At 45.9% G+C, this 12332-nt stretch overlaps 1 protein-coding gene and 1 long non-coding RNA gene across 2 annotated transcripts; one reads left to right on the top strand and one right to left on the bottom strand.

Moving 5' to 3' along the window:
• Positions 1-203: 203 nt before the first annotated feature.
• Positions 204-3459, bottom strand: LOC116464455 (activated CDC42 kinase 1-like). Its single transcript, XM_032147711.2, has 4 exons — positions 3211-3459; positions 1859-1949; positions 1273-1779; positions 204-568 (listed from the first exon to the last, which is right to left on the bottom strand). Exons 1-4 carry the CDS (start codon positions 3457-3459, stop codon positions 204-206), a joined length of 1212 nt encoding a protein of 403 aa, XP_032003602.2.
• Positions 3460-4207: 748 nt separating this feature from the next.
• On the top strand, positions 4208-11856 carry LOC131382659 (uncharacterized). Its single transcript, XR_009212217.1, has 3 exons — positions 4208-4280; positions 5747-5881; positions 11409-11856. It is a non-coding gene; the product is annotated as an uncharacterized LOC131382659 (long non-coding RNA).
• The last annotated feature ends 476 nt before the right edge of the window (positions 11857-12332 follow it).

Genomic DNA, 12332 nt, shown 5'->3' with positions numbered 1-12332 from the left:
AGGTTGTCCTCCAGGGGAGGGGGCTTGGCCCCACCCTGGGGCGGGGGGAACAGGCTGTCCTCCAGGGGAGGGGGCAGCCGCGCCTGTTCAGGCACAAAGGCGTAGTTGGTCTGGCCCCGGCTGGGCCCCGCAGGGACCCCGGCGCCCACCAGGGTGCTGTTGTGGAGCAGACCTCGAAGTCATCCTCATCCTGGGCCACGTCGTCATAGGCGGGCGGGGGCGGCAGCGGGCGTGCGTCCCCAGTCCACCACGGGCGTGGGGTGCAGGGGCCGGGGCAGGGCCCGCGTGGGGCTCTCAGGTGGGGTCTCGTCCAACAGGGAGCAGGCGTCCATGGCCAGCTGTGCCAGGGAGGGCGCGCAGGGCCGTAGGGCCGGGACCGCGGGCTCCTCACCGAAGTCGATGAGCGTGACCTCAGCCCCGCCGCCTCGGCCGGCCTTGGTGCCCGGCACCCGCGCTGAGGGCTTTGCCAGCCACAGCCCTCGGGGCAGGCCTGGCTTCCGCAGGCCCGGCCTCTTGAAGTCGCTGGACAGGGGGTCTTGGTCCTCGCTCGCAGGGTCATAGGTTGGTTCTGCGATGGAAAGGGAGACCCCGACAGGAAGGCAATCAGGCAGGGTCAGGGGCACAAGGGGAGGTGGCACGTGGGAAAGAAAGCCGAGTGTCCCCCAACAACCCTCCACTCCCAGTTCCCCCCGAGGTCTGAGGTCAGCCAGCGGCGGCCAGGTTCTCAGCGCACCTCCGGCCACTGGATCAGAAGGGCGGAACCTGCTCTGCCTGGCAGCCCTTTGTGGACCGGCGAGCCCCGCCTCCCTCCGTCTAACCTGGAGCAAGCAACACTGGCTCCTGCCTGACACGGCCTCCGTCAGCACCAGACCCCGCAGCCCTGCGCCTGCGCCCTGGCCAGTTAGTAAGCCCCCGTCACGGCACACCACTAGTGCGGGCACGGAGCCGCCTCCTGCCATCAGGGGCTATAGGAACCATTCTTGGAGAGGACAGCGCTCCTGACCAATGGCCACGAAGCCCAGACAGTGCCGGCAGGTCTGGGAGGCAGTGAGGCCGAGGCGGAAGCCAGGGCCACACTCGTGCTCCAGAAGCCCAGGCTCCGGGGGGCAGGCTCGGGGAGGCGGGCATGCTAGGCCAGGGCAGCCACGGAAGCTCACAGCACACACCCACCTCCCCTCCGGCCCAGCAACCCGGGCTCTGTACCTTCCAGGAGAGGAGTGAGAGAGAGGGGGCGGGGGCGGGGGCCAAGGCATGGGAAGCAGCCCCACTTACTCTGAGTGAAGAAGGCAGGCTGAGGTGGGCGAGGTGGAGGCTCCCCTGCAAGAAAGGCCATGCGGACAGGGGGAGAGGGACGGAGCAGGACAAAGGACAAAGGAGGGAGACGGCCGGACGAGAGGGCAGTGTAGAGACGGAGGGAGAGAAGTGAATGGGGGCGAGTGAATGTACAAGCCCCCAGCAAACGGGAGGCCGCAGACGGCAGGATGAGGAACACGGCGGTCCGGTTGACAGGCAGAGGACCGGGAGATGCAGGAGGCTCCAGGCGGAGCTGGAGCCATGGGTAGTTTTGGCTTTTGGGACAGGAGAGCAGGATTAGGGGGAAGTGAGGAAAGCCAAGATCTGAGCTCGGCCCTGGAAGGAGGCAGGAGGGACGCCGGGGCGGACGGGCCTGCTGCAGACCCAGCCCAAGGAGGCCCACCTCGGCGGATACAGCTGCCTGTCTTCCACCCCACGCCCAGCCGGAGCCAGGGACCCCACTGTCCCCAGGGCCAGAACAGCAGGCTCAGGGTGGCCTTGAAGACAGCGCCCCTTCCTGAGCAGCCGATGAGTTAGGGACACCAGGGAGCAGAGGGGCTCTTACTTTTCACCCCTCCTAGATGCTGGGGGCACCGGGAGGTGCTCAGTTCCACACTCAGCAGGTCGGGGGGTCCATGGGGTTTCCCAGATACAGTCTGTGGGGGAGAGAGCCGGGTCAAGAGGGCAGGGGAAGCGTGTGGAGGGTGGCAGGATCTCATCAGAGCCCCTTCCTCTTGGGGGAAACCGGGTGTAGTCTTGGGTCTGCAGCACAGGTCTCCCACCTCCCAGTCCACAGATCGTGACTGCACATCTCAGCTGGGGGGTGTCCTGGAGAGAGGGCAGAAAAGGGACACCTGACCCCAGGATGGAAAGCCTAGGACCTCAGGGGCTCCAACTACACCCTACACGGGCAGAGGTGGCCCTCCACAACCCCCCAGGCCCCCAGCCCACACCAGGCAGCCGCCAGAGGGCAGACACTCCTGTCCCGCAGGCCACGACGGGGGGCCTAAGAACAGGGCATTCCAGCTATGGTGCCCGGCCAGGGTGGGCAGGAGGCGGCACCCTTCTGCCACATGGCCAAGAGGTGCGGGAGAGGCTGGGCCACCTGTCCTGCTCCGGATCCACCCTCCACCCCTGCACCAACTGTCAGTATCTGAGACTTAGTCACTGGGGCTGATTAAAGCCCGGAGGAATGGGGCTGGGCTGGCCACGGCACGCCAGGAGTGGGGCAGAGGGCACCAGCCTCTCCTGGAGGTGTCTGCAATCTTTCACCCCAACTCTCAGGCCCTTGCCGGGTTCCTTTTAGGCAAAACACATGGGCTGAGCCCTGTGAGCTTGGGGTTCTGGTGTGTGTGGGCCCACTGTGTGGGGTTCTGGTGTGTGGGGTTCTGGTGTGTGGGGGCCCGCTGTGTGGGGGCCCGCTGTGTGGGGGCCCGCTGTGTGGGGTTCTGCTGTGTGGGGTTCTGCTGTGTGGGGTTCTGGTGTGTGGGGGCCCGCTGCGTGGGGGCCCGCTGTGTGGGGTTCTGCTGTGTGGGGTTCTGGTGTGTGGGGGCCCGCTGCGTGAGGGCCCGCTGTGTGGGGTTCTGCTGTGTGGGGTTCTGCTGTGTGGGGCCCGGTGGGTGAAGGCCCCTGCTTTCCACGCCTTTCAGGGCAGACCAGAGTATCAGAAGTCAGCAGGAGAAGGGCTGCAGAGGCCAGGGGCCTGGAATCCCCCTGTGGCCAGCAGAGAGGCTTGGAGGCCTGGTGCAAGAAGCTTCCGGGGGGCAGTGTGGCATCCTGGAAGTGACTGATTCTGTGTGTCCTTCCCAGATGCCCCTCGGTGGCCTTATCCTCTTACACAGGAGACAGGGCCCCTCCCAGGTATGGAGTGAGCTCCGTAGAGTACTGTGCGGTGGGGAGGCGGAGCTGCCACCTAACGTTCCCTCTGCAGTCCCCAAGGTCCCCAGTCCTGCTCTGGTTCTGGGAAGCAGGCTCACTCCCACGTGGACCTGCACACATGCCCAGGGCCCGAGCCAGCAGGTTCACGTCTCCAGGACTCTGGCACCACCAGCAGGAGAAGGAAAACCACTGCTCATGTGCAGGGGTCACAGGGTCACAGGGGGCCACAGGGGGGTCACGGGAGAAGCTCTCCTCAGCAGCTCCCCCCCGGGTTCCTCCCAAGTCCATTTTCCTAAGGCCGGAGTACCAAGAGGGGTTACAGCTGTGGCTCCAGGCAGCTTTCTACCAAACAGGAGTCCATCCTCAGAAGCTCCTGACCCTACTTGCATCTAGGGTGAGTGGGAAAGCTTCTCTCAGGACCCCTGCATCTGAGCAGCAAGTTCTAATTCAGAGTGCATTTACAGCCTACCCTCAGTGTGGGGGGACCTCATTGTGGGGGGACCTCATTGTGGGGAGGACCTCATTGTGGGGGGACCTCATTGTGGGGAGGACCTCATTGTGGGGTGGACCTCATTTTGGGGAGGACCTCATTGTGGAGTGGACCTCATTGTGGGGGGACCTCATTGTGAGGGGGACCTCATTGTGGGGAGGACCTCATTGTGGCGGGGACCTCATTGTGGGGGGAGCTTATTGTGAGGGGGACTTCATTGTAGGTGGGACCTCATTGTGGGGAGGACCTCATTGTAGGGGGGACCTCATTCTGGGGAGGACCTCATTGTGGGGGGACCTCATTGTGGGGGGACCTCATTGTGGGGGGACCTCATTGTGAGGGGGACCTCATTGTGGAGTGGACCTCATTGTGGGGGGACCTCATTCTGGGGAGGAGTCAGTTTTAATTTTATTATTTGTGACAGAGTGATCTGTGAGTTCTTTCTATAGGAGGTTAATATGTGGGCCTAATACTATTATTACTATTATTATAGTATTAATACTCCTATTACTAGAGGAGGTTATAGTATTAATACTCCTATTACTATAGGAGGTTAATATGTGGGCCTAATACTATTGATGTTGAAGTTACACCAATTTGGAAACTGCTCATCAAGGAGGTAATTTCTCCAGCATTTTCTCTTGGTGTTGGACAGAAAATAAAGAAGTTTGGCTCTAGTGAAATAATCAGGAGTGCTACTTGTTAATAAGTAACTATATTATAGAATGTATTTTGAAAGTATGCCAAGCATATTATCCTCATATCTCTTGCTTACTCTTTTTCTTCAAGTGGTTCTTTTGCACATTGCCTTATGCAATATAGGGTGTGAAACTCGTTGTACTTATTTCCCATTTAATGGCTGGATGAATGTAATGTTTCTTTTCTTTTTTAATACTATGCTGCTTAACTTGTTTTAACTTCATGAAACTCAATTTTTTTTAAGCTAATCCTTTTGTTAAGTAACAGATACAATTTCCTGGGTGCCTAAAATTGTAGGAAGAAAAAAACGCATTTATTCAGCCTTCTTAGTACTGCTGATCTCAAGGTATAAGATGAAAGTTTCCTTTTGGACCCTATCACTGAGCTCATCATTTTTTCACTTTACAGCGATGATTATCAAACCATAGCCCTCTAGCTGTACTCTGGCTTCCCTGTGCTCTCTCTCCACTCCTCCTTGCCTTCAAAAAAGCTTACTAAACTTAAGATACTTTTAAAATATTTCCAGCAAGCCGTCAAGCATGAAAGAAAGTAAAACAAACCAATAGGGAATGTTTCTGTGTGCTGCCTTTCTAACCAGAAGAAAGGTTTGCCATTCCTGTTTTAGACAGAGGGAAACCAACTAGGGGGAATTTAAGTAAAGGCACAGCATGTTTTTGACCAAAGCAGAATTAAAGCTGTTGAAGTTAACAGCTACTCTCTCGCACAGTGTTCTAGATGCTCTATTACAGCTTACTGCTTTCAGCACAGCTCTCTACTTATGAGAACATGCAGTCTTCAACTCACCCATTAATCAAGTTCCTTAACGACTTCAAATATGGCAGGTTTTAGATCATAGAGAAGAAGAGACTAGAAAGTATTTTAACTTCATAAACCTGAACTAATACTTCACCTTTCTGAAGGCCAGTAAATGTAGACAGGAGATGACAACGTCTACTCCTTAAATAACGATTGTGATGGCCAACATGTCAATACATGAGACACTACTTTGTAAATTATAAAATGCAGCAGTGATTAAAAGTAAGTGCTCTGGGGTCAGATTGCCTGGGTTTAAGTCTTGGGTCTGTGGCAATCATAATGGTCGCATGACTTTGGACATATTTCTCAAGATCTAAGGTTTAGTTTCTTTATCATTAAAATGGAGATAAGTAACAACTTCTGGTTAATAAGGTAACTGTGGGAATTCAATGAGAAAATTCAAGTAAAGTTGCTTATAGCAGTGTCTGGCACATGTCAACTGCCAAATAAATATAATTAGAATATCGTGTGGGATGATGTATGTTATGAAGATGATTATGGAAACAATAAAGAGCTAAGTGTGAAGCCTAAAGATCTCCCTTGTCTTCCTGTTTTTATGTCTGCCAACAGGTTCTAAATCCATTTTATATATTTCAACTCTTCAGTGTCTGTCTGTGGTTTAATGAAGACTATAAGGAATATGCTTTTGCCATCATAATCATGTCTATAATTTCCATATCTTTGACAGTATATGATCTCAGAGAGGTGAGTTTTTCTATTAAATTCTATGGTTTCAGAAAGGGAAGGATAGTGACTTTATTAAAAATTTGTTAGAAAGGAGAATCAGGAAATAATCTCTTCCTACTCCATAGTAAATGAGACGAAGTTTGTAAATATCTAGCCCAGTAACCAGTGTTCAACAATTTAGTCCTTTCCCTTTCCTCCCATCCCAATCCTTAACCTTGGAAGTGATGTTTCCTCTCTCTTTAATTTACTCAAGACTCATTAGCCAGAACAACATCCAAAGGTTTATGAATTGTGAATATGTGAAAAAGTGTGTGTAGAGAATACTGATGGGACTTGAAGATGGTGGAAGAGAGCTGGAAGGGGGAGGAGTCTATGTAAGATGAACTCCTTTGCCATTTGTGTTTGGCTGGTACTCATTTGCCAGGGCCCCAGTCCAACTCCTGGCTTTCTTTATGGCTACACCAGGTTTCTAGATACCGTTGGAAAAAAATTACATAGAACAGATTGGTTGGTTGCACTATAAATCCGTGAATGCCAACCTCATCTGGACAAGGCTTCTGTTCATCTCTAATCAAGGTGATCTCCCATTCTCTGAAATTAAGATTTCAAGCCATCTCTGTCTTCTGGTATTGGAGATGCCCATCTTCTCATATTCCCCTCTTTCTTTAATTCAGCAGATATCACTATTTCACAAAAAAAGATGGAAGCCATAAGACAGAAAAGTGCCCAACTCCCCACTTTCCGAGTGCCAAATGACTCATCTCTGCGGCCCCATCCTTCCCTGACCTCTCATTCCAGTGAAGGAAGTGCTCTCTGCCGGTACCTGAGAGACCATCCTCTCCCACCTTCTTGGGGTGCTTATGCAGTCCATGAATGACTCCTCTCTTCTCTCCTCAAGAGCCTTCCCATCAACATTTAACATTCTCAAGTTCTCCCAACTTAAAAACAAAACTCAAACAAAACAATTTCTTCTCTTGACCGTGCTTCTGCCTTCAGCTACTACTATATCACTCTTCTTCCATTCACAGTAAAACTTCTAGAGTCTTTGTGTCTGTTATCATTACTTACTCATCTTCCTCTTACTTTTCAGTCATGCCAACATGCCGTCCTCCCTCATGACTCCATTTAAACAAATCTTGTTAAGGTTGCCACTGTGATCCCAAAGCCCATAGATCATTTTAAAATTTAGAAAGTTCTTTTAAAATTAGCTGTTTTTTTTCCTTAACGGAAAGGGCAATATGTGGCTATGATAAAAATACAATTCAAACAGAACAAAAGAGTCTGAATAAAAATTAAGGCTCCCTCCCGTTGGGAAAACTTCCCAGTGTTCAGGTCCTCTTTCAAGATACATCCACTAGGACCATATTTTCTGTATACTTTTAGTTATATTAAATGCATATGCATTAATTTGTTTAACAGAATGAATATATTCTATGTACACGGTTCTGCACTTGAATTTTATTTATTTATTTGAGACGGAGTTTTGCTTTTGTCACCCAGGCTGGAGTGCAATGGTGTGATCTTGGCTCACTGCAACCTCTGCCTCCTAGGTTCAAGCAATTCTCCTGCCTCAGCCGCCTGAGTAGCTGGGATTACAGGCGCCTGCCACCATGCCTGGCTAATTTTTGTATTTTTAGTTGAGACAGGGTTTCACCATGTTGGTCTGGATGGTGTCGATCTCCTGACCTCCAGTGATCCACCCGCCTCAGCCTCCCAAAGTGCTGGGATTACAGGCATGAGCCACCGTGCCCAGCCTCCAATTGAATTTCTTACCTATTATATCCTAAATATCATTCTGCATCTGCACAAATACATTTTCTCTAGATATACCGTAATTTTTAACCAGTCCAATATTGATATGTATTTGGTTGTTTCTAGTCTTTTGCTACTAAGACAATGCTGCAAGAACATCCTTGCACATATATCTTTTCATGCATTTGTATACACATATACATATGCACACATCTTACATATGTATACATATGTATATAACAAGTATATATGTGTATAAATATCTGTATTGATATAGAGATAGAAAATTTCTGCAATTGAAATTACTTAGTCATAAGCTAGGTACACTATTTAATACATGTCGTCAAAATGTCTCTTTAAAAAGTAATACTGGCCGGGTGTGGAAGCTCACACCTGTAATCCCAGAATTTTGGGAGGCTGAAGTGGCAGGATAGCTTAGACCTAGCAGTTGAAGACCAGCCTGAGCAACATAGTGAGACCTCGTCTCTCTCTGTATATAAGAAAGTAATGCCAATTTACATTCCTTACAACAGTAGATAAGTGTTTTTCTTAGCTCTGCCAATGTAAGTGAAAATAGAATTCAGTAACTCTAATTACATGTTTTCCATACGAGTTGAGCATTTCTTCACACTTTAAGCCATTTGCATTTCTTTGAGTGTGAACTCTGTGTCCTTTATTAATTTTTGTTGGGTTCTTGGTGTTTTGCTTGCTAATGCTGTAGTCCCGATGCAGTGGATATGTTTTTTTCCCCAGTACAGATTTCGCTAAACCTCTCAGTTGGATTTGACACAGTTAACTGCTCCATTCTTTCTGAAGAACTCTTTTCCTTGGCTTCAGTGACAGCACACTCTCCATCCTCTCCAGTTGCTCTTTTCCATTCTCTTTTGATAGCTCATCCTACTCTATCTCACTTTTAAGAAATGAGTGTTCCAAAGTCAAAACAACATGAAAATGCATATGATGTAAAGGCTCCATTTTTTTTCTCCCACTCCACTTGGCCAACTGCTTACATTAGTTTCTTGTGTAATCTTCCAAAGAAGTTGTTAGGCAAACGAAGCAAATATATATATTTTCTTTTTTTCTTATGTAAGTGGTAGCATAATTACATTATTTTCTAACTTGCTATTTAAAAAATTACTATTAATATATCTTGAGGATCTTTTCATGTAAGTACATAAAAGATTCTTCATTATTTTTATAGCTGTACATGCCAATGACTTCTAAAGGCATATGCTAATAACTTTCAAATTTGTATATGTATCTCAAATCCAGATATCTCTTTCCAGTTCCAGACTCATAGCTTCAACAACCTATTTGATATCTCCACCTTAATATCAAAAAATTACCTTAAATTCAACACTTTTGACGTAAAACTCAAGAACTCTTCTCCTCAAATCTACACTTAGGTTTATCTGATTTGGTAGCGCATACTACTGACCATTCCGTTGCACAAGCCAGAAATCTGGTTGCCAACCTTGAAACTTTCTTTCTTCTTCCCCTTCAACTACACAGAAAGTCCTTTGATTTTTCCTTCCTAAATATCCCTTGGCATCCTTCACTTTTTTCCACCCTACCTCTATTATGGTTCAAGTTAGCATAATTTTCTACCTTGCAATCACCTCCCATCTGGCTTCCATACATCATTCTTGCAGAATATGGTTATTTACATGCTTTTATCACTCAAATGCTTCAAAATATTCCCATTGCTCTTACAATAAACTTCTAAATCTCATCACAGACTTTAAAGCTTTACCTCGAGGTTCACAAACTTTTTAGTTTCTAGAGCTCTTTAAATTCTTAAAAAATCACTGAGAATCTCTAAGAGTTTTTAATCTTTTAAACATTTGGTATTTACCAAATTAAGAATTAAAACTCAGAATCATAAAATATTTATTAATTTAAAATAATAATAACATTTATATATACATATATATTTAAAGACAACTGTATTTTCTGAAATAAAAATAATTTAGCAGGAGAATGGCATTATTTTACATTTTTGCAATCTCTTTTATGTTTGGTTTAATAGAAGACAATTGGATTTTCTTTTTTTTTTGGCTTATAAGCAACAGAATTTATTTCTTTAGTTAAGGAGGCTGGAAAGTTCAAGATCAAGACACCAGCAGATTCAGTGTCTGGTGAGGTGTCTCTTCCTGGTTCAGAGATGGCACCTTCCTATTGCACCCTCACATGGTGAAAGAGACAAGGCATCTCTCCTGGGCCTCTTCTATAAGGGCACTAAAATTATTCATGACCTAATCACCTCTCAAAGGCCCCTTCTCCTAATATCATCATCTCGGGGGCTAGGATTTCAACATACGAATTTTGGGTCACATTCAGACTGTGGCAGTCTTTTAAAAAATTTCTGTATCAATTGATTTTAATACTTTGATAATCATATTTTTTTATTTCCGACAATTGGATTTTCATAACTGCTTCTGCATTTAGTCTATTGTGATATTAAACACCACTCGGCCTCTGGACATCTCCACTGTACAATTGTGCGAGAATAAGATTCTAAAAGGCAATTAACATCTTAGTGCTATTATGAAAAGAGTATACCTGCTCAGCCCCTGTGGGACATTCCTGAAAACCCCCAGGAATCCTCAGGCCCCTCTCTAAGGACTGCTGCTCCACCTGTACGGGTAACTGCTGCTTTGACTTATTTCTCCTGCCTTAATTGACCCAGCATCTCCCTTGCTTTCTGCCTTCCAGATGCACTAGTCTTTTTGTTTCCTGAAACATACTCTTTTTTTCTAACCTCAGAACACTTCGATATGTCATCTGAAATTGTCCATTTTTTTTTTCCTCTTCATGATTTGCCCTTACCCCTTGACTAAATAACTCCTACTCAGATCTTAGGTTCAATGTTACTTCTTCAGGGGCAATTTCTCCTGATTGATTCCCTTTGCTATATATGATCCAAAAGTACTTTATTTTTTCTTCTTATTCCTGATGGTCATTATACATTTATATATGTAGTTACTTGATTATAACCTATTTTTCTCAGTAGGCTGTAAATTTCTTGGTGTTAAGAACTGTATCTCTTTTGTTCATTCTATTCCTGAAATATTAAAGTTTGCTCATAAATGTTTGTTGATTAATGCACAAATGGGTAAAAGAATGAGTTACTCAAAAGCAGAACACCCTGTCTTTTTGACATTGACTTATTCTGTTAATCATTTTTAGAACATATTTATCAGATTTGCAAATAATTTGAACCTAGGGAATTTAGGAAGTATCTTAAATGACAAAATCAGGACGAGAAAATGAACACACTAAATGATTGGGACTTTTAACCCCCAGAATCAAGTAGGAGGTCTTTTACACAATAGTTTCCCAATAATGTGGAATAAAATATAATTGTGTTTTTTGTTTGTTTCTGTTACTGATTCACTCTCAATATCCCATATATTTCATGTATTAGAACAACAAATATTATGAGGAAGTAGCAGGAACCACCATACTCCTTACTTATTTATTTATTTTGAGACAGAGTCTTGCTCTGCCGCCCAGGCTGGAATTCAGTGTCAAAGACTCTTCTGAGTGGAAAGAGCATGCTGGGAAATTCCTTTCTGCTGAAGAAAACATACTTATTGCTGGATGAAGAGCACTAGGAGTTGGATGCTTTTTCAATTAAATAATGAGTACTTAGTCCTTTGTTTTTAGCCAGTACATTCCATTCAACTGGCAGTAAGACACTGCTCTATCTTTAAAGAAGCCTAGCACCTTAATAATACCTAGAAACTATACTCAGATAGATAAGACTTTTCCATTTTTCCTTCTTTTTCAGCAATCTGTAAAACTCCACCATCTCGTCGAGTCACATAATAGCATTACGGTCTCTGTATGTGAGAGAAAAGGTAAGTTCCATTATTTTAGATCTATATGCTATTCACATGGAATCAGAAAAGGATTTAAATTTGTATTTCTGATTGCTGCTGTTATTCCCATCTTCATATTCATTTTTCCTTAGGCATTTGTTCAAAGGGATGAGGAACTTAAGATTTTTTTTTTTTACCTTAATAACTACTTTAGACCGGGTGCGGTGGCTCACGCCTGTAATCCCAGCACTTTGGGAGGCCGAGGCGGGCTAATCCCGAGGTCAGGAGATCCAAACGATGCTGGCTAACGCGGTGAAACCCTATCTCTACTAAAAATACAAAAAATTAGCCGGGCTTGGTGACAGGTGCCTGTAATCCCAGCTACTCTGGAGGCTGAGGCAGGAGAATGGCGTGAACTGGGGAGGCAGAGGTTGCAGTGAGCCGAGATCGTGCCACTACACTCCAGCCTGGGCGACAGAGCGAGACTCCTTCTCAAAAACAAAACAAAACAAAACAAAACAAACAAACAAAAAACTACTTTATTGGGGTGGAATTAACATTTGATAAACTTATTTATAGTGTAGAATTTGATAAGTTTGGCATATGTATATTCCCATGAAACTATCATAATCCTGAAGATAGTGACCATTCATCACTCCCAAAAGTTGCCTTGTTCCTGTTTCTAGTTTTTTTCTCTCCTGCTTCCTCCCACCTCCCCCATCCCTCAGGCAATCATTTATCAGCTTTCTGTCACTGTAGATTCATTTCCAGGCTCAATATTATACATAAATGATATTTTACAGTATGTATTCTTTGGCTCTTTTATAATATATTTTTGGTTAATTTTGGGGGGATCAAAGTTCGTAGTTATTTTGGGATTTATCCATTTTTTA

This window comes from Hylobates moloch, unplaced genomic scaffold (assembly GCF_009828535.3).
Source record: "Hylobates moloch isolate HMO894 unplaced genomic scaffold, HMol_V3 SCAFFOLD_730, whole genome shotgun sequence".
Taxonomy (NCBI): domain Eukaryota; kingdom Metazoa; phylum Chordata; class Mammalia; order Primates; family Hylobatidae; genus Hylobates; species Hylobates moloch.
This window is presented reverse-complemented; position numbering and strand designations above follow the sequence as displayed.